The 23,537-nt window shown below is 43.2% G+C and overlaps 1 protein-coding gene across 4 annotated transcripts in view; it reads right to left on the bottom strand.

Annotated features, from left to right (window-relative positions):
• ncoa7b (nuclear receptor coactivator 7b) overlaps nucleotides 1-23,537 on the bottom strand; it is a 53,744-nt gene that overhangs the window by 22,261 nt on the left and 7,946 nt on the right. The window contains exons 1-2 of one of the 4 annotated variants that reach the window (XM_080745368.1): nucleotides 3,561-3,606; nucleotides 2,124-2,258 (exon numbers count right to left, since the gene is read on the bottom strand). In XM_080745368.1, coding sequence (XP_080601494.1) covers nucleotides 2,124-2,161 — 38 coding nt within the window. In that variant the 5' untranslated portion in view covers nucleotides 2,162-2,258; nucleotides 3,561-3,606. Of the gene's footprint in view, nucleotides 1-2,123; nucleotides 2,259-3,097; nucleotides 3,481-3,560; nucleotides 3,607-23,537 lie in introns of those variants that run through there. The other 3 variants (XM_080745370.1, XM_080745367.1, XM_080745369.1) reach the window with 3 other exon arrangements.

Raw genomic sequence — 23,537 nt, 5'->3', positions numbered from 1 at the left:
AACTCACATTCAATTATTTGTCTCTCGCAAACCATAGGGGCTAGAGTTTCAAGACTTGGAGAGGAGGTTCATAATGATTTCAAGGATTAAATGAAAAATAATTGTGTCATTTGGCCGCATGGTGGCGCCATAACACCCCACTTTACGTTTTGGCCTGTAACTCTTGAACCGTAGGTCGGAAAATTAAAAATATTTTTTCCCTGGATTCCTTGGGCCATGACGCATCTCCCCATATAGGCCACGCCCATTTGCGCCATGATAGATTGTCCGCCATCTTGAATTTTCTCCAAAACACACTTTTTGCTCCTTTTCCTACATATTTTCTTCAAATGTCACAAAAAACGGTACACATGACACACACACACACACACACACACACACACACACACACACACACACACACACACACACACACACACACACACACACACACACACACACACACACACACACACACACACACACACACACACACACACACACTTCACACGGGTGTGATTTTAATTTAACTCAGAGTGTACCAGGTCCATTTGTTAAAATGTATACACTCAAATAGATAATGAACACTGAGGATTTTACTGTGTAGCCGCCAGTCATTCTCCCACTCGATCTGATGCAGTGCACATCTGGTATAGAACTCGGGAATCTGCAGCCACATTCCAAACAATACTGCTGTTTCACTTCAGCACTCTCCAGCACTGAGGAATGCAGTCATTTTCTATAGGTTTGTACGCCTGTCTTATTGAGTATTCTAGCTTTCCCTCCCAGACTCCGACTGTACCACGGAGACAAGTAGACATGCAGACAAGTGTTCCAGACAAACTCCTCTTCCCTTTCAGTAGCTTGGCTCTTTTGTGCTTCTGTCACAAACAGCACTAAGCACAGATAGTTTTCCATGACAGGCAAAACAAACAGCAAGCTCTTATAATAGCCATGGTGAGTTTCTTCCATTGCACACAAGTCATTTGCATAAATGTGGCAAGTAATGCCAGTCAGAGTTAGTATCCGTGTTCCAGGAGGACCTTTGCTCTGTGTTGTACAGAGAGGAAGAAAGGGAACATATGGTGGAAATGATGTTGGAGCTGCAGACGCATGCAGTAACTGTGTCTGTTCAGAGATAAGACTTGTTTTTCCTGACAAAACGTTCGCCATCTCTTTTCCATACAGGTCCACTCAGCTAAAGTGGGCTTCCTCAAATGGATGTCTGCATGAACCAAAAGCCTGTTATACTTGGTTGCGTACCATCATGTCGCGCACCAAAAAGATCAAATCTACAACCCTGTCCTATTTTGGAAAAGTGCCAGCTGGACAGGTGGGAATGACCCCATGAGGTAATAACGAAGTGTTGAATTTGTTCATATATTTGCAAATCAGTTACTAACTGAGGTGAATATATCAAATAAGAAGAACAAAATACCTTCTATAATGTATCTTTTAATCCATCACAAGCCCACTTTCAACAGCTTTGATATGATAGTATCACCAGCACTTAACTCCTGCTCTTCTTACTTGGTGGTTTTTATTTTCACATAAACAATTGCTTCCAATTATGTGACTTACATCATACACACACGCACACATACATACAGTATATACACACCACTTACATCATCATATATATAAACACACACTGCCAGATCTGTATGTTCTTCAGTAAATGGATTACATGCATGCTGCTGTGGTGTGTGTATGCGTGCGTGCTTGGGTGTAGATTAACTGGTAAAAGAACATGAGGATCACAGGCATCATGAGTTTCTAGTTATTTTGTTGTTGTTGTGCATGTACATTTTTCTCTATGATCTTTGATTTAATCTATATTCTACAGCCAATGGCCAATAGTCAGTGTCAGTCGCGCATTAGCCTCGGGTACCCATGTGTCGTTATTTTGTTGTTTATTTGTTTAGTCGTGCATGGCACTTTTCCACTAGTACATTATGGACTCAGTCAAACCTTTTGGCAGAGCACTACAAAAATTACTTTCAGATTTGTTATCAAGGGAGATTGGTCTAGATAAAATGTAAGCGCAAATTGATGGTAAATAGAAGTGGAGGCCCATAATGCTACAGAGGTATTTGTTTTGCTGCATAAGCAATATAACAACTTAACAATCAATTGCCCCTTACCTCGCAAAATAGCTCTGCTTCCTTTCCCTTTTCTCCATCTGGACACTCAGCAGGGTTCTAGAAATGCATGCAAACAAACTGTGTCCAAGAAGACACCTCTCCTCTCACGCTGTGCTCTCAGACACCCTCCTAATCCTGTTGGAGGAGGAAAGAAAAGCAGGGTTGAACAGGCTAACCTTGTTGACTGTTCACATAAGAGCACAGTGATTGATTATGAGGCTGAGGAGGCCACTGTTGGTCATCAGCCTAGTGGAGGGCGATGAAAAGCATCTTCTACAAGAGCCACTCTGATATAGTAACTGACCAATCTTGGAACCCATTGCGGTAAGCGGTCTTGAGAGAATATAGATGAGACCAATAAGGAGAGATGTGCAAATATTTGCTCTCCAAATATCTACTATATGTCTATGTCTGATATTGTCACTCACACACAGGTCTAGTCCCAGCCCATCATACACCCAAACAGTAGGAGATTACAGATGAGACCAATAAGGAGGGATGTGCAAATAGCTTCTCGCCAAAAATCTACTAATATGTTTATGTCTGTCTGATATTGTCACACACCCAAACAGTATTTCTAATATTACAGTAGACTACGGATTCGGCATGGCAATTAATCCAAATATGTAAAGATCATGCAATCATAGAAGAAAAATCACACCATAAGCATCACTTGTAAATGATTTGCTCTGATGAGAAAAACAGCATTTATATCAACAACAATCAGTATCGATTCACGATTTCCGGGCACTGTAAATTCCCCAGTGTTTCCCAGTAAAATCCCCAGTGGCATCCATCGCAACTCCGAGACCCGAGAGTGTACAAATGGAATCAAATGGACTAGGTTATTTACAAGTGTTAACACTTGTAGTAATATTAATACATTTTATAATTAAATTTATAAATGTTAATTAGCACTGCAGTCAGATGGCTAACCACGGTGTAAGAGGAGGCCAAATGAAAACAAACCCTACATGATCCAGTCTCCATGCAGCTCTGTGGGGATTCCTGATCCCTTTCAGCATCAGCGTCAACCTTCAATCACTTCAAGCGGCGGCGTGTGGAAAGTCAACCAAATGATAACACACTATGTTACAGATGTATAGTTATACAGATAACAAACGGCGTTTACAGATAACCTGCTGCACCGCCTAGAAGAAGACGAAGCAAACACGCGCAGCAGCTGAAGGAAGGTACAAGGTCCAGTAGGCGCTAGTTAGCATATAGCAGCCACTGTGTTTACAAGAAGACAATAGCAACCTGGAGCTGCTGGCTGGGGGAATCCTTTAACGCGTAAAAAAAGCTTCTCTTTCCTCGAAAATGTTAATTACACCTAATGCGGAATGGACCGACGATAAGTGACCCCCAATGCACACACGCATTTCTATGTAAAAGGCGATGTTATGCGGTGTACTAACGTTATAAATGCTGACATACCTTTTCTGCATCCTTATTTCCCTTAACGACTATGTGTCAAGAATCGACGCCCAACTATGCCACCTTGTGGTAGGAAAGTCGGTGACATGGACCGAACCTCTAGTCAAAAGGACCGTTTCCCAAACAGTGGCTCGGGACCTAACCTAATGGTCGGGACACCATTTTTATGGGTCCCTTTATTTTTTGTTTTCTACTATATTTTGTTTTTAATTATTATTATTTCAAAACGTTTTTCAATGAAAACAAAAATGTCATAATAAAACATGCAAGTAATTTCATGAATAAAGAAAAGAGTCGAAAGAAATCCATAAATTAGAAAACAAATGTTTAAGAAATAGTGAAAATAGCCGATATAGATCTGCTGTTTTCACTAGTTTCACTAGGCCCAAGTCACCCTTCTCCCCGGGCCGGGCTAGCTCTCACGGGCAAACGTCTAATTTCTCTTGAGAACCAATACGCTGTCAGAGATAACGATCATAACACCTCAGTCAGTCAAGCAAGCCAACTAATGTATGATAATGATATCATTCACTGACGATCAAATAATGTGATGTTGTAGTTTCCCATAATTAAAACAGAAGCAAGTGATGATAGATTTGGTCGCAGATAATTTAGACACAGACATCTACGTGGAAGTCTGTTATAAACAATAAATTGCTAAAGTGATGCCGTGTATCCTTCCCTGGTGGTCTAGTGGTTAGGATTCGGCGCTCTCACCGCCGCGGCCCGGGTTCGATTCCCGGTTAGGGAACTCACTTTTTTCACATCAAACGTCGAACTTCAAAACAACATTTCAGCATACCCTTTTTCAATCACATACAAATTAATGTTGGAAATAAATTGTGATTTTCATAAGAGAGCCAATCGCTATTATCCAGCCTTATTGAGGCTACTCTGTAATTGATCAACTTTGCCACTAGATGGCACACTCTACCATAGTAAATGACTTACATTCTGACAACAACAAAGGTCTGCAGAATGGCAAAAAGGATTTAACATTAGAGTAATTAATTGGATAATCTCTCTCACTGCATATAAAACAGTGGGAATTTTTTCTTTCTCATATAGACACATTTTTACTTAATTTGTAGCCAACCCTGAACCATTTAAAAACATGTTCTACTACTGACACTGTTTTGGGTAGCCTCAAATGTAGATAATATGGTCAAAAAAGGGTAGCCTATTCCCTGTTAAATTGCATAACTACTTTGTCAAAATCCATTTTTATTCATATTCATTATCTGTGTGGCATTTATAGTAGGCTAGGCTACGAGAGAGAGAGAGAGAGAGAGAGAGAGAGAGATGTGTTTTTGGAACCTGGATCCCTCTAAAGGTGGAAGGAGACAGGCTCAGACATCAGGCTTGCTGATTGGCCAGTCCAGGTTTTAACCAGTTTCTGCCTGGCTATGTATCTTGGCAGTTATTTTGACAGCGCTATCAGAGAGAGAGATAAGCTGTCTTAGGAATCGCCATGGCGCCGGTGTGTCCCTTCTCTAGCCTGCTCAGACATTCACCCCCCTGGCCGAAGCAAGGGATTGTGGGGGACTTTTTGGTTGGGAGCGTGGGTTTGTGTTGGCAGGAACCCCACAGTTCTGGGTAGCATCGTCCCCTTCAAGGGTTACCCCTGCTGAAACACCCATCCAAGCTTGCCCCTGAGACCACAAACTGTCCACACCCAAAGCCAAAACATCACTATCTCTCTTTCCCTGTGTCTCATTCAGAGATTTCAGACATTCTCTTTTTCCCCCCTCTAAATGCCAATTTGCCCTACCTCTCATCAGTCCGTTGTTATTTAATTTATCTTCTTCCTAACAAACACTCTTTCCAATTAAAATGCAAGATATGCACAGATTTAGCACACCGTCCGAGTCTCCCTCGCTTTTATGCGGTTCTATTCCATAGGCCAGGGGTCTACAACAGGGGGTCTGGGACCCCTAGGGGGTCCCCAGAGTTTCTACAGGGAGTCCTCCAAATCTTTGTGTGATAGGTATTTGTTTTTTTCCCCCTTTCTTATATTAACCACTTGAACCTATAGCGTCCATATTCTGAGAACTTTAGCCAAAAATAGCAGATCTACAAGCTCATAGATCAGCTATTTTCGGCAAAGAGCTTTGGAGGGGGAAAAGAGCTGACTAAGTACAGAGTGAAAGGTCAAGTTCATTAAGTATTGACCGTTCAAGCTTAAATATCTGAAAACACACATTAACATGAATCCAAAATACACTGTTGATCGTGCTGTCAAACAATGAAACTATGTCTATGAACAGATTGTGGGGGTCCCTGCTTCATCTCTCTCTCTCAACTAAGGGGTCCGTCCTTGGCCTGAAAACGTTGAAGACCCCTGCCATAGGCCTATATAGGGAGGGCAGGCACAGTGAAAAGATGGATGGGCAGAAAATGGAAACGAGAAGAGGCAGACAGAACAGTAAAGTCTGACTGAACTGTAAGCAAAAAAGCACTAAAAAATAAAACCAAAGATGAACTCCGGTAAACTTTTGACTCTTTGCAGAGTAATGTTTTCAAGATGTGTCTTCCATACAGCACCGTCCAACAGTTAAAGCGCATCACCCTATGGTGTCCCCGGGTTCTGCGTCTCTAGCCGTTCTGCAGCAGGGTCATATAAGATCTGTGTACAGGTAGTCCTGTCTCAGACTCTGATATTAGAATTTTTATGGTACTATTCCGTCAGGGCCCACAAACAGCATGGTGCCATTACAGAGGCTGTTTTTTGTTTTAAGATTATTGCTACAGGGGAGTACAGTATGAGATCAAAGACACACACACAGGCATGTGCACTCGCGCGCACGCATGCACAGTACCACACGCACACACACACACGCAGACACACACACCGAATTTATGTTGCACAGAAGAGGAGCAGAGGTTGCATAAGGGGAACCAGAGGGACAAAAGGGCAGATGAAGCATCTTCTTGCTGGGTTTTGTGTGTCTATGAGGGAGAGAGGGAGTGAGTGAGTGAGGGAGGGAGGGAGGGAGGGAGGGAGGGAGCGCCTACAGTTTGCATGTGTGTCTTGAAAAAATAATATTCAGCATATACTGTATATTATCTGCTGTAATAATAGCACACCATGAAGAAGATTGATAGAGTCCTGTGAATAACACAAAGCCATGTGCTTTATTATTATCAGGTCATCAAAGGTATAGAATAAAGAAGTAATGTATGTAAAGAAGAGTGATGGGGGGCTGCGTTCAAAGCCTTATCACTCTATTGACTTTAGTGCTCTGCTGAGATGGTGCAAGCCTGATGTTTTGTGTTCTTTTTAAGACAAGTTTTGCTTTATTAGATAGCAGAGTGTGGAGAGACAGGTAACCGAGGTCAGAGAGAAGAAAACGACTGGATTCAAACTCCAAGGAGCTTGTGGTCCATGAACTATCAGCAGAGGGGCGCCCGCTGAACTACTGGTCCAAGGCGCATGCCACATAGGCATTGCCACATAGGCATGGATGCCTGGTGGCGGCGCCGGTTTGATTCCCGATCCAGGAATGTGTCACTCCCCATCTCTCCCCCCATTTCCTGTCAGTCTACTATCCTATCAATAAAAGCCCAAAAACAAATCTTTAAAAAAAAAGAACTACTGGCTGAGCCACCAGTCACCTTTGTGTCAGATGTTATTTCTTTTTTTTATTATAATCATTTAACACAAACTATTGTAATAACAACACTCTGACCCAGGACAGGCCTTGGAGATGGATTAAAATCATTTTCTGTCGGACGTCACACGCTCCCAGCTTAGACTAGCGGCACTGATAACTTCAAGTACACTGTGACAGAAAGAAGCCGCAAAACCTAAACAAGGAAAAAAGGAGCATGTCACATAGACGATAACTGATAGGACATTTTCAGGGGGTCAGAAGTCAACTTTAACCCACCACCAAACCATAATAAGCTCTATTTTGATTGATATTTTCCCATCAGATGGATTTAGCTTTTCATCTCTCTGTTTATAAGCAGACAAAAATATGCTGCAAGAATGCTGTGCGGCAAGCTAATTAGCAAAGGAAATATCTGACCCATGGATAGTTATTAATGATGCTGATGATTGTGACTTTTTTTTGCCAGATCTTCCCTGAGGAAACTCGTTTACAAACCTAAACAGCAAATGTTGACAGATTTACAAGCTCTGGTTGAGATGAGGAGGGAGTGAGCAAAGGAGAGGGAAAGAGAAATGGCATGGCACAGTAATAAAGGGGAAAAGTCAAAGACAAAGGTCAGAAGAAATGTTTAAGAAAGCAGAGTGCAAAAGGCACTAAATCACAGCTCAGATATGACTAATTGGGAATAAAGAATGTAAGGGTAGCAAAAACAACAAGCTAGCACTTTAAGAAGAAATAACGTGGGGCATGGAATCGTTTTATGGAACTGGAGAAATCTTTACTGTTGCTACTCGTCTGTTGGAGTGGTAAATATAATTAGACATAATTTCATGTCGTTGGATGGTGTGTGTGGCCTGTAACAGACCACAAACTGTAATGGTTTGGTAATGTGCCATGCTGTTGTGGTTTTGAGCAGAGATAGTCTCTCCATTGGTGGTCTGGGAGAGTTTAGCATGACTGATAGAGGGAAACCACCTGGATTAGCCATCAGATTAAAGGACCTACACCATGAATTTTCACTTTTTCTATTTTAAAACCTTTTTTTGGTGTCCCACTGGCACCTTCTATCCTCACAAAGTCCTATTTCTGACAAGTGTGTCTTTCTCTGGTTTTGGGAAGACAGAGATGAGAAGCTCTCAGAACAGTGCTGTTCTGAGAATTGACGCGTGTGACGTCACACACGTTTCTGTTTAAAAATTATTATTATTATTTTTTTTTTCAAAAAAAAATTTTTTTTCTTTGGAAAAACCCCACTAGATGCGCCACTGAGCAAACAGAGGCCGTTTTTGGTATTGCAGCTGGAGAGCCTCATTATAGTAGAGCTAGAACAAACAAAGGAATGGTCAGAGTGTTTGTTGAGGGTTAAAACCTGTCTAAGACTCAATTTTGAGCATATATTTATACAAAAAATATAGTTTTAAAAGCATGGTGTAGGCCCTTTAATGACAGCTGCAACAAATAATTCACACTAACACACGCACGCATGCACGCACGCACGCACACACGCACACACACACACACACACACACACACACACACACACACACACACACACACACACACACACCTGCACAGAGAGATAGAGAGATTGAAAGTGATGGGTACAGGGTTTGATGCCTGGAGACTGAGACAAGATGAGATGACAAGAGAGTACCGGTACATACCAAAAACACCGACAGATACAAGCCTACTGAATCCCATCCAGTCAGTGCCACCACACCCCCAGCGTCAGCCTGCCAATCAGCCGAGGCACTGCAGCCTATGGCCTTTGACCCAGGAACTGAACAGGAGACTTAAAGGTTATCAGTGAAACATTTGAAGTTCTTGAATCTGATGTCCAAGGAAAGCTATCGCACTGGACAGAGCGTACGCGGTGGGCTTACGGAATGTTTGGCAAAATAGCAGATCTACAAGCTCACAGCGACGCCTTGTGCGGTAGCAGATAGGCTGTTTTTGGCAGAGATGTGGTGTAGAGCAGTGGTTTTCAACCAGTGGTGCAGGAACCACCTGTGGTCCTTGAGGGGGTTCCAGGTGGTCCCCAGCTAAATGATGGAGAGTTGGTAACCAAATGGAACCTTGTAGATCTTTAATTATTGTTCAACATCTGCATTACTTAATTTACCACAAGTCTACACAAATAGAGAATGCAGAACAATTGTTGCGACCGGCAGGGAGCATTTAGTATGAGAATGCTGAGCCTATGTCCTTCTGTCAGTCACGCTAATCAACAACAGCTCAGTCAGCTGCGTCTGTTTGGGGGGAGAGGCGGGTCACGTTACCGCTGTGCTAGAGAGGCGGATCACGTTAACGCTGTGCATCGCCTCAGAAACACCATGGTCGCTGGCCAAAGACACAACGACAAGTTTGTGCCGTATTTAGAAGCTCTGGCCTGACGGTCGCCAGTCGCCACTCGCCATTATCGTGTTACTTGTTCTTTTGATCAACGTTTGCTTGTTATCTCTATGGTACACATCAATACAGCATGGAACTTATCCTATGATAACAAAATATTTGAAGTTTTGGGTCTGAGAGGCTAAATCTCATCAAATGGTGGTCTGTGGCCGAATAAATAATGGGCCTTGATGTGAAAAGTTTTGAAAACCACTGGTGTAGAGGGATAAGAGGATGCAGCCTATTAGACCCTCAGGGGACTATTAAGGTTAAGGTATTAAACCTTCGATATTCGATAACGTTGAATATCTCGATATCTATATTACTCACGATATTAGTAAAAACAATTGCATACAGTATATAGTTTTTAATGTTTTTCTGCTTTAGCTCTACTGCCTGCCTAACCCAGATAATGAATAGCATATCCATGCATGCACACTGCACAGTACACATAGAAGGGTTAGGTAGGTTTTATTGAAATAACCACACCTGGTTACAGATGGACTGCTTTTTTGCATGTGCTACTATGTGCATGCATAGTGTATCTGTTAATTAATTAAACCAATACCTCATTTCAAGCCGTCTTCATCGATATGTATACCTTGCATGTTGATACCTCGATATCGATATATTGCCCAGCCTTATTATATATGGGGTTTAAGTGGTTTATAACGGTTTTCAACTCTGGTGAATAAGTGAAAGAGGGAGATAATAATTGGCTGCCGGTTTGCCAATGCACGTTCACTAAGTGAAAGAAAGACAGGACTCCCCTTCCAACAGACCCTCATCACATGACCATGGTAGAGGAGCAAATACTGCGTGGTCTGTTTACCCTGCTTATCGGTTTATGTTGTAACATGTTGAGGCACACACAGGTTGACCCCTAAACACACACACACACACACACACACACACACACACACACACACACACACACACACACACACACACACACACACACACACACACACACACACACACACACATAACCACTTGAACCCCAACATGCATATTCTGGGGAATAAGTTGGGGAACATTATGGGGAACATTAGCCAAAAATACAGATCTACAAGCTCATATTGCATAGCGTTGCGCTGCATTATGAGCATGTAGATTTTTGGCAAAGATATTTGGTGTACATGGAAAAAGTGGTCTAAGTAAGTACAGAGCCAACTCAGGTCCAGTTTACTAAGTCTAAAGGGTTTAGTGGTCTTACAGGTCTTTTTATTCTTTGCTGCTGCTTTTTTCACTTTCTGCACTACTGGCATTTAATATGATCTACAATCATGTAGGTCGTTTTGCAGAGGCTAACACTTTAACACACAAGGAAGACCTGCAGTAATGAATCCATTATTAACTATTAGCTAACCCCCGATAATATCTCTCTCCCTAAGGAGATTCCTCCGCTATCTTCTGATCTCATCTCCCATAAAAAGGGGCTTGTCCAGTACAGTAATGTGCACTTTTCAAACATAAAAAGGTCCAGTACCTGTTGAACTCATGGCTAAAAACTACCAACCACAAGCACACACAGGCCAATAAATAACGGCCATAAATTCCTGCCAAGGATATATGAGTAATGGCTTAGGCGTTCTATTTATGATGGCGCGATAAGTCATCTTTTCATGTGCTGTAAAGGTAATACTCCTGCGTGAGGCAAGATATAAGGTAGAGAGTTACGTTTGACATGATGTGTGTGTAGTTAGTGTGTCTCTGAGTGTCTGCGCGTGCTCGCATACCTTTTGATGTGTGTGTGTGTTTGATGAGTTCACATGTACTCCCACTCACACACTCAGACGCTGGTTAGTCCAACGCAGCGCCACATCGCTCCATCATCACAGATATGGCTTGTGGCGAGATAGCAGGTCTGACGGCACACAAGACATTTTGTCCACTCTGTCATGTTTACTTACAATGATAAGATTTGATGGATTCTCCACAAGCTATAGACACACACACACACACAGCAGACACACACACACACACACACACACACACACACACACACACACACGCATTTGTTGCAGATGTCTAATACACACACATGCGTGCATGCACACAGTCACAACTGAAAAGCAAGAAATGAGTACTATATTCACCTCATTGCTCATTATTTGGAACAAGACAATCTTTGACTAGGTAAATGACTGCACACAGCCAATCACAATAATATATTATATATAACAGCCATTGAATATAGTCCATATACGGTATACTGTATCATGACTCAAAGGATGTTCAAGCAACATTCCTGAGCTTAAATAAGCAATACAACTCTTCTTTTTCCAGTTCTCCCAACTTCTGAGCACGCAACCGCCTTCTGAGCAGCAGAGCAGGGGTGATCAATTGACCGTACACAGGTTTTCTTCAGAATATATACACTTATTTACTATTACACTATGGCATATTAGGAGACCAACTAGTACCAGTGGAGCCCCATAACACTGAGGTTCCATTTGTACACTCTCAGGGCTGTATTTTGATTGTCTTGTACCAGCTCTTATGACTTAACTTAAAGGCCTGTCCATACTGTCTCCGACCTCCAAACTTTTTCGTCTGAGAGTTTCGACATTCCGATGTGCAGCTTTCCGAACTCTAATTCTGGGTAATGCTTTTCAGAAGATGCAAGTGACATCATTTTGTAGTTAGACCTTTCCGACGAAGGCATAAGAGCTGGTACTTAAGACAAACAAAATGTGTCACTGACCTGTTATGGTCATTCAGGGCTATCTCTTTATGTGTTTCTGTTAATATTATTGTCTTCTCATTTTGTATGTTCGTGGCAAAAATCTAATTTTGACAAAAATGTCCACCACAAGCCAGCATGGCGATGACCCCTGCTTGTGAGCACAGTCTACTGATGGATGAAAACCGGAAAAGCAGCTCAAATACATTTTTGTATTATTATTTTTTTCCATTTTCCCAAAGAATTATTAAAAATAAATGAAAAAAGTTATCAAGAAAACACGGCCCTCACGTATTAGGAGGGTAGTATGAGTCACCCCAAAAATAATGGGTGTTTTTAATGAATCTATGGGTGTTTATGGGGAGCGGAGGAGGAGGGCCTGATAACATTTACATCAAATATCTAAATATTGAATCAAGCAACTTAAAAACTGTTCAGGGTGTTCATAAAAGCCTGATTAGACGATAAAATGACAGTGAAAGTGAAGTTTCCCTTTAAGTCTAATCAAATCCAGTTATCTTTAGTTGGACGTGATGCACTCTGTGATCTGTTGTTTAGCCTGCACAGTGTTTCACACTGGGACCGTTTACTTTTGTCTGGAACGTGGCCAACCCGGGGTCTGGCATCTGACCACTGAGTGGACTGCTTCAACTATTCCGAACCAATTAAAAAGACTAATGAGACCCTCTTCTTCTCATATCACCCAGAGGGCACACAAGGGGGCACTAAGGCGGGCAGCATGGCATGTTACCAAGAGGGAGGAAAAGAGAGGATACACAAGTGTTACGGAGGTGATCACTCACACACACACACACACACACACACACACACACACACACACACACACACACACACACACACACACACACACGGTACATGTTTTCTGTATGTTGTTCATGAATGGGATGTATACCAATGGAAGCACAGGTCCCCATCAGGCCAGGTTGTTTACAAAATGGAAAAATGACAGTAAAAAAGGTGGCATGGTGGCATGCAGCCCCACCATGTCGTATCACACAACTGAGTTTGTTTGTATCTGATGGCAGCCTTTTATGCTCAGCTGAGTCTACCATGTGTGTGGAGTCTACCATGTTCCAGGTAGTCTCGCATGGCCAGATTGTTGCCTCCTCCCACAAAATCAAATGCTTCCAATCATACAGTCTGGAGTACGGAAGCTCTGTTGATGATCAAGCGATAAAGTGGATGTGAAGACTCCGTTTTGTTTTTACAGTCGCGCAAATGTATCCTAATAGAAATCAAAATCATCTAAGCATATCCACCTGTTTCCGCGGGAGTTTACTGGAGATTATTTGGACCACACTTCCGGTTTAACAGCAGACATACAAGCTCACGTCGCAGATGCAACCGTTGTGAGCTTGTAGATCACACTCGGCTAATGCGCAATGCACGATGGGATGTTGGAAACTTGTGGATAGTCTTGCTGCTTAGCAGAAAGTGACATTTAAAAATTAAATGTAAATATATTTAAAAATATATTTTCGTGAACTGAAATAACAAACAGATGCCTCATTGCCTCGGATTTTGGGGGGTTTAGTTCCAGACTCTAGTATTCGGAGATTGTGGAATAGTTGTCTGGCTACGCGAGACTATAGGTAGGCATAACCTTAAAGGGATATTTTACTTCTGGGTCAAATTTGGGTCATTTTATCGTCTACTCAGGCTTTTGTGAACACCCCAGATTGTTTTTAAGTTGCTCGATTCAGTATTAAGATAGTTGATATTCATTTTATCGGCCACGCCCCCTTCCCATACAAACCCATTGTAACTTCAAACTCCATTTGAACCATGATAGATTCCCCCGCCCTTGGTTCTGGTGACTCATACTGCCCTCCTAATATGTGAGGGGGGCCTTGTTTTTTTCGATTACCGTTTTAATTTCTTTTGTTACATTTTTTAAATGTATTATTATTATTATTCCAAAATATTGAAAATAAATGAAATAACATGTACCGATTTGCGTGCTGTTTGGACAAAATCTGTCCAGATGCAATAAAGCATTTGTCGCATTGGAGCCCTCAGTGTGCGAGCATTTATTTTTTCTTCGCCCCATACAAACATCCCAATAGATATCTCACATGCATGACCCAAGTCTGCCTCGTGAGTGAGCCACAGTTTGTGCGCCACCGTTCCAGCATACGCAGGCATTTACACAGCGCACCTCACGCTCACCTCTCATGTCTACCCTTGCTCCACCACTCTCCTCCCCTCCCCTCATTCTCTCACTCCTTCGATTATTTACACCCAAGGCCGCCGTGGCCACTGGAGAAATTTAGGGAGTGAGAATCTGACAAAGCAAGTGAGGGAGAGAGCGCGCGAGAGGGGCGAGCTGGAGGAGAGACAACGAGTGATTCAGAGACAACGGTCTCCTTCTCTCGTTGCTTCTAAAGCCTGATGTTGTACAGTGGAATTACACACAGAAAATAGCAGATCTCCAAGTTCACAATGTGTTGTCATGCAACGCGCTGTGAGTTTATAGATCTTCTATTTTGGCAACATACAGTATACAGAGTCCTCTCTCTCTCTCTCTCTCTCTCTCTCTCTCTCTCTCTCTCTCTCTCTCCCTCTCTCTCTCCCTCTCTTTCAAGGCCACACTTCTCTTCCTCCTACTTGCCGAACTGAGGAGAGGTCAGAGTTAGAGAAGGACACACAAATGTTACAAATCTTCTCCGCCTTATCGGGAAAAACACAAAGATAACTGCGTCTCCACTCCCCATCCGACAGATCCATCTCCGAAAACATCTCACACACACACACACGCACGCACGTGCGCGTGCATGCACATGCACATGTTTGCAACTGATGCATTGTTGATGGGTGTTTCAATTTACTCCCCTTTTAGCTGAGAAATGTAGTATACAGTAGTATACTGAAGGGCCGATCTTTGAATTGAGTTCAGTACAAATGCCTTGTTGTTATGGAGGCATTTAAGCAAGAAGAGACACTTGCAAGAATTACATGATACCGTATGTAAAGATACATGTTTCATAGATAGATAGATAGATACCTTTATCCCAAGGGGGGAAATCAGTTGCCCAGAGGCAGCACAGCAGTATAAGGTTGTTTACAAAGTTACAGAGAAGTATGAAAAAGATAAAAAGAAAAAACAAGAACAGAGTACAGAGTACAGTAAGTACAGTAAGAGCAAGGTACATCAAGAAAGGGAACTAATAATATATATAAATATATATACATAAAGTGTCCTAAAGCACAACTATCAATATAATACAGTGCCCAAATCAAAGTGACCATAACAGTCAAATGCTAGTTAGTGCAAGTTGTGTGCATGTATCTGTGTATGCACTGTACTGTACACATATTGGTAGTGCTGCTCCTGCAAACAGTAATCCAACTCGCACTTGCCACCTGTTTAATCGTTGCTCCAACACACATACCGGTACAAACACACATGCATTTTCAGTGATTTTCTAAAGTGACAACAGCCATTCCAGCTCTCAGGGCTAAGTGCCTCCTAAGTGTCTCAGATAATAGGTATTATTTATGTCCTGATTAGTCCCTGGTGAATTTATGTCTCGCAGAGCAATTCCGGCACTGACTTCACAGCCTGTTATGCCCCAGTAGTCACACTAGTCAATTATGGAGATACATGGGCCAACGTCTTTGTTATCAACCTAAATGATGATGATGTCTTTAAAACCTCAAAAGTCACTATATTGTTATGATGGTAGTGATGTGTGTGTGTGTGTGTGTGTGTGTGTGTGTGTGTGTGTGTGTGTGTGTGGTCTGGGGTGCGGGTGGGGAAAGGGTTTGGAAAGGCGGGTCGAGGAATGTAAAGCTTAATGTTGCCTATGTACTTCTCCTTACTTGTGATTTGTGAACTTCAATGTATTTTTTAAGTGAAACTAAATTATTTTGCCACAGGCTCTGAAACTGGCGAAGGCTGATAAATAGACAGGAAGGAAGAGTGACGTTTGTGCGACCTTTTGATGATTGGCCAATTGACAGCACCTGACCTTGCCTGCTGGAAACCTCGAACCTGACACTTGCTCGAACAGGCCATTCAGAGTATTTCTAGGGAGAATCACTTTCTTTACTTCACTGAAGAAATCATGTTATACCATGTGGTGCATGTGCACCCTAACCATTCAGCCATCGGGTCACTCCAAGTAAATTCAAGTGATAAATCTTATAGTGGTGGAGCAAGTTTGGGATATACTGCAGGCTATCTGGGAGAAGAATTATGTGCTATTTTTACAGGCCAAGAGGATGAGAGACTCTTTATTTTGAAACGTTAAGCCGTTTGGAACAGAGATAAGAGGGCTCATTAACTGTACATTGTAAGCAGGGTTTGATTTGTAAAAGAAAAAAGAAAATAAACTAAAGGGGGAACATTTTCTCAACCACTTGAGACCTCAATATATTTTGTACTAGTTTACTATTTTTAATTCAGATTACATTTTTCATTTGCTCAAAATAGGATTACATTGTTATATTTTGTTGAATATCATTAACATAACAGATTGCCTACTTTTCCCAAAAGGAAATGCATGTACTGTATTCAGTCTGACTAGAAGCAGCAAACAGGAATAAAACATATATCCCCAACATAAAAATGAATGACCAGAGGGGGATGCCCACCCACCACCCTGACCCACCACCACCCTGCCTCGATTGTAAGCACTCCTGGTATTACTGTATCACACACAAACACACACATACCGGTACACACGGACACGGACACACCCGCACGGACACACACACGCGTCTTGTCTTTCTTTGAATGGGACACATTGCTTCCAGATCAAGCAGCAGAAACTTGTTGTATTAGAGTGTGTGTGCATGTGTCCATGATGCTGTACGTCTGTGTGTGTGTGTGTGTAGGTGTCAGCCCCGGTGCCTGCGTGCGTGAGGAGGACGTGTAGGGCCAGTGGGTCGAGGTGGGCCGGGCCCGTGGTTCCCACAGCCTGTGCGGAGGCAGTCTCTGCTGTGCTATCAGCCTCAGTCTCCGGCCGCCCGCCTCCCCCCCACCAAAAGTGGCCCCCCTGACGTCACCCCAGGCCTGATAAGGGGGTCCGACCACAAGCTGGGGGGGTGGGGGGGGATGGATGGGGTGGAAGGAGAGAGAGGCAGGGAGGGTTGGGGGGAAAGAGAGAGGGGTTACACTAACAGAGCCAGTCCTGGATAAGGCCCTTTAGACAGATAAGAGAGAGGAGAGTGTGGAGCCTCTTTTGTTTTCCACTGAACTCCTCCTGTCCAGGCAGTGCACAGTGAAATTACCATTCCATTTTCATTCACACTCAGTTAAATGAACACTCTGGAGTTTACATTGTGCGCTCTCCTTTCCTTTTCTCTTCCGCTACTTTCTTTTATTTCGTGTTTTTTGCGTTCTTCTTATAATTGCCGACCCAACCAATGTGTTCTAGTTTTCCTCTCTCCAAAGCCTCTATCATCCCACCCTGGTCTCTTTCTCCCTCTTTTCCCTTCTGTCTGGCTGTCCAAACAGGACCATTCCTCGATCCCGTTATCAGGCTCATGCTGTCCAGTGACAGTGTCTGGATTGAGGCGACTCTTTCTCCTCTCGCTTCCTCATTGTGTTTTTGTTCTCTTTTACAGTGTTTGGAGAGAGGGAGGGGCGGCGCTCTGACTGACAGGGGGACAGTTTATTTTATGTTGACGAAACATTGGGCTGCTCGGCAGTGATTCTCTAGCCTGGCTTAGCCAGACATATCACACTGCGTGATACTGTGTGGATTATATATTGATAGGAATGGCAGATAGAGTTTAGCTGCACTATAGGCTAGTGATTCTCTTTCCTATTGCTGTGATAGTGACTGTGGCATCAGTTCAGCAAGGGTGTGACAAGTTTACCTGATGACATCAACATCAATGGGTCAGGTAAGGTTAGAGTTAGGGTTAGGGTTAGGGTTAGAGTTGGGGTTAGGGATAGGTTTAGGTTTTGGTGCACCTCTGCCGCGGTCCAAGTGACTACAATGGAGTGCTCCCTACCTCCGGTTCAGCCAATCACAAGCTTCAAAAATGAGTGCGGGCGGGGTTTTGCCTAACCCTAACCCTAGAATTTAGAAACTCGCTGGCGGGAGAGTGTTTTCTGCTGGTGTTTCAGTCCGAGTGTACCAAAGGGCGCGCTCGGAAATGCGCACCGGTCCTGGTTAGGGTTAGTTTTTAGGCATAGTTTTACTGAGGTTAGGGTTGGGGTTGGGTTTAGGCATAGTTTTACTGAGGTTAGGGTAGGATTAGGGTTATGTTTAGGCAGTTACTACACTGAGCACACACCCGGTGCGCATTTCCGAATGCACCCTTTGATACACTCTGACTGAAACACCAGCAGAAAACTGTAAACACTCTCCCTCCACGGGCAGCTGGGCAGCATTTAATACGTTACTGCGCATGCTTCTATCGTTTGAACTGAAACCCTCGATAGGGCCTGCTCGGTATTCAATACTTTGGGCACCAAAGTTTCGCCCTAAATGAATTGTGTGTTACAGTATCAATAGCCAATGTGTGCCAACTCAACTCAACTCAACTCAACTCAACTCAACTCAACTCAACGCAACTCAACTCAACTCAACATTATAGAACACATTTAACATGAAGTGCTGTACATAAACTAAACAAAGCAATGAAATACAAACAAACATTAGCATATCATAGCAATGAAGTGAAAACATTAACAACACATTAGCACCGTAAGGGGAAAGAATAGGGTGCCAGTTTCAGCTGTCATCAAAGGCCAGGAATAGGAAATGTGTCTCTAATAGAGATTAGAAAATCTCAATTGACTGGAAAATAATTGTCTCGCCTTTACTATAATTTCTGTAGGTTCACAATGTGTAAATCAATAATTGCTATTCTCTCTGATAAGCGACATTCAGCACCATGGACAGCGTAAAGGTCATAGAGCACTGTATTCACACCCAGTTTTGATGCCTGTTTCAGGTGAATCAGATTAAACATAGTAAGGACTGCCTGTCTTGACAAGCAACTTAGTTTACTGATTCCCTCCATACTATGCAACAATGCCACTCAAACAGACAAGATCGGCAGTTAAAGTCCAAACGCAACACTTACTGAGAGAATCAAAGATGAATAAGCCAAACCGGAGTAAAGATATGAGCCTACCAAAAAAAAAGTAAAACTAAAAAGGCCTCCAGCCTGGAAGTAAAAACGCATGGCTGCACAGTGCACAGGTTCTAAAAGTGAGCTTAAGCTATACGCAATAAATCACAATTATTTAAAAAACAAATAAATACATTTGGTGCAGTTAATATTGGTATTGTTGCAGCCATCTGAAAGAACTGCAGGCCTATAACCTAAGAGAATGCCGCTAACCATGCATGTTTTCAGTTTTGTTTTGAATGTCAATCTGCACTTAAGTGTCCTCATACTTAATTTCCCTTCAGCTCAAACTGGATTCACAACTTTGGCGGCTGCCATCAGCAGGGTGATGTCTGGTAGTTTCTCATGTTGAGCACACTTTTCCATTGGATTCACGTCCATGGAATGAGACAAAGAACAATCAAATGCCAGGATTGCTCCTCCACAATCAGTGCAATACTCTGGGAGGAGCAACGCAGCAGAAATAAAGGAAAGTCAGATTTTCCTGAATGAGCCATGCATTTAACCTGATTAAAACACAACGTTACCACATAGTCCAAGCAATTTTGAATATTGACTCTATATGATCCAATTATGTATGCCATTATGTATCCAATTTACACCCCTGAACTATTGGAATATCTGCATGCACAACCAGCCCCCCGCCCTCGCTCTCTCCTTCCCATAAACACGCACCTTTGCATACCATCCTGACTAGACTGATATCTCTTTAAACCTCTCTGTATGAACTCTGCTTGAACTCTCAGTGACACCAGGGGCCATTGTTTTGGTGATGTCATCTTACCTTTGACTAACCTGCTTCTTGACTCTCTGACTTGCACCTTTACTCACAAACATACACACGCTCTTTGTCTACCACATCACTCTGCCAAGTATCTAGTAGCTATTGGCTATGCGTGCATGCGTGTGTGTGAGAATGCATGTGTGTGTGTGTGTGTGTGTGTGCGTGCGTGCGTGTGTGTGTGTTGTGTGTGAGTATAAGTGTGTGTGTGTGTGTGTGTGTGTGTGTGTGTGTGTGTGTGTGTGTGTGTGTGTGTGTGTGTGTGTGTGTGTGTGTGTGTGTGTGTGTGTGAGCGTGTGCGTCGTGTGTATGCCTGCGTGCATGCATGTGCTCCCTATTTGCTCTTTAGGCCCTGACTAGCCTGCAGACTTTGGCCACTGCTTATCATTGGTTCTGGGATCCCTGAGTCTCAATGGATAAAAATACATTCAATATCACACACACACACACACACACACACACACACACACACACACACACACACACACACACACACACACACACACACACACACACACACACACACACACACACACACACACCCCTATCATGGAAACAACCTCCCATGTCTTTGGTGATTGGCAGCAGCAAGCTGTCAATCCATTTTCACGTTGATATGATTGGCTACGCCAGACTGTGACAGGTTGGGGCCGTGCTGGATTTCTGCATAGGCTGAGCTCACCATGACTGACTCACTTTTGGAACTAAGAGTGAATGATGTTACAACATATTAGATGTTCTTATCAGGCCTATTTTAAATTGTAAAGTGATATATGTGCAATTATAAGCAAGCAACACCCAGAAGCGGAATTTCAAATACTGGCGTACAAGCGTAAAAGAAATATTTGAACCTTTCCAACGGCGGAGAGGTTGTTGGAAACAAAAGAGGGTTTTGATAATTGAATTCTTATCATTGGTAATTCACTGTTATGTGATGGGTGTTTGCTCTGCTCTTCAAACATTGTCCAGTCCAGCACCTCGCCCACATCACGTATGACATCCTGCGGCTCAGATGTTAATAATTGATTCAAGCGCACACTCCTAGTTAATTAATGTGTGTGTGTGAGTGTGTGTGTGTGTGTGTGTGTGTGTGTGTGGTGAGAGCGCGTGCGTGTGCGCGTGCGTGTGTGTTATCTTCTGCTGAAGACCAGGTGTCGAGCTGTAGACTTAAAGACCTGTTTATACCTCGCCGTACGACGGTGTCCCGTCACTCCCGTGGTGGTCATAGCCGATGCACAAGCCCACAACGTGTCGCGGATGTGACGTGTTGTGGGCTTGTACATCGGCTATCGTCGCTGCGGGACACCGTCATACGGCGAAGCATAAGTCAGGCATATAAGTTGTGTCTCTGCTGTGTGACTCCTTGACCCTGCCTGCTCAAACAAACCTAATCCACAAGCATAGATACCTTGTAATGACACACAATAACACACATATAATATATATAACAAACCTAATCCACAAGCATAGATACCTTGTAATGACACACAATAACACAAGTATAATGATACTAATAAACACACACACACACACACACACACACACACACACACACACACACACACACACACACACACACACACACACACACACACATATATATAACAACAATAATAATAATAAGTAATAAAAGAATAAGAATAACCAGTAAGACTCCCTAATCGGGAGATAATTAAGCGACCGTCAGGTGACATGTATACACAAAGAGGGATGTAAGTGGCATTGGTTCCTGAGTGTAGGGGGACGTGTAGACATAGTGTGTACCGATTTGTGTGATTTTAGGGCGAAATCTGTAGGAGCAGTGTCCAAAAATGTGTTTTGCAAGAATCGGCCTCATGGTGGCGCTAGAAGAGGGGCATGTGAGAAATGAGGGGTGGGGTCTCCGCGTTGCCTTGGCGGACGAATAAGTACCGGCCCCGGCTCTCCCGGACGCTCCTAGCCCGAGTTACGGCATTTTATGTGAGCTGCAGTGGAGGGGGTCCTCCACTGGGGGCGCCACCACTTTTGCATCCGTTCTGGAGCACCAGGAGTCGGTGGTCCCCGGGAATTCCCCGTGAGCAGCCCCGTTGGGGTGGTCATTTGGTCATTTTTGCACATTTGGTCATTTTTTACATCTGGGGGTCCCCCAGGGACCTGGGGGTCCCTGGAACTCCGGGGGTCCTTGGAGGTTGTAGTTTGGCAGGCAAGGAACGTGTGTGCAAAATTTGGCATGGATCGGGGCAACGGTTGCGGAGATATGAGCAGGGCAAGAGTGTGACGTGTGAGGTGTGACAGACAGACGGAGGGACAGAGTTACACTTTGTGGTGGTTTTGATAGTAAGTGCGACCTGACGGTCGCAATCAAAAAAATTATGTTTAAATACTCAGATAACCAGTAAGACTCCCTAATCGGGAGATAAGCGACCGTTGGTCGCTTATCTCCACAAATAGGCCAAAAGTTTGTTTTACCAATTATCAAGACATACGGGCAGTTGACAGTTTGCCATGGTTACTCATTGAAGTTGAATCTCCATATATGGAGATAACCTACGCATCACACTAAATCTGACCTCACCAGCCCATATTTGGGCATGAGCAACTTATGTCTCCATATATGGAGATATGATGACATCACACAGTCCTCAGCCGATGATGTGGCGTGATGTCATACAATACACAAACGAGCCCTACAGTATAAAGGGGCAATTCTTGCCAGGAAAGAAGCATTTCTTCGACTCAGACCTTATCGCCAGGGTTGGCTTATAGCAGCTGTCGGTAGGACCATATATGGATTCTGTTAGTGTGGATCTCCTAACAGGGCATCATCTGGGATACCATCCCTTTTATGCCCATATATGGAGATCCCTAACATAATCCCTTTCATGCCCATATATGGAGATCCCTAACAGAATCCCTTTTATGCCCATATATGGAGATCCCTAACAGCATCCCTTTTATGCCCATATATGGAGATCACTAACAGCTAACAGAATCCCTTTTATGCCCATATATGGAGATCCCTCACAAAATCCCTTTATGCCCATATATGGAGATCCCTAACAGAATCCCTTTTATGCCCATATATGGAGATCCCTAACAGAATCCATTTTATGCCCATATATGGAGATCCCTAACAGAATCCCTTTTATGCCCATATATGGAGATCCCTAACAGAGAATCCCTTTTATGCCCATATATGGAGATCCCTAACAGAATCCCTTGTATGCCCATATATGGAGATCCCTAACAGAAGTGATATCAGCTGTGGACTCTGTGATGTCAGAGTGATGCGGAGATATGAGCAGGGCAAAAGTGTGACGTCACACGTGTCACGTCACACGTGTGACTCAGGGACGGACGGCCGGTGGAGGTTTTGATACTAAACTGCGACCTTACGGTCGCAATAAATTAGA

The sequence above is a fragment of the Nannobrachium achirus genome (genome assembly GCF_963921795.1).
Source record: "Nannobrachium achirus genome assembly, chromosome: 16".
In the NCBI taxonomy this organism is placed as follows: Eukaryota; Metazoa; Chordata; class Actinopteri; order Myctophiformes; family Myctophidae; genus Nannobrachium; species Nannobrachium achirus.
This window is presented reverse-complemented; position numbering and strand designations above follow the sequence as displayed.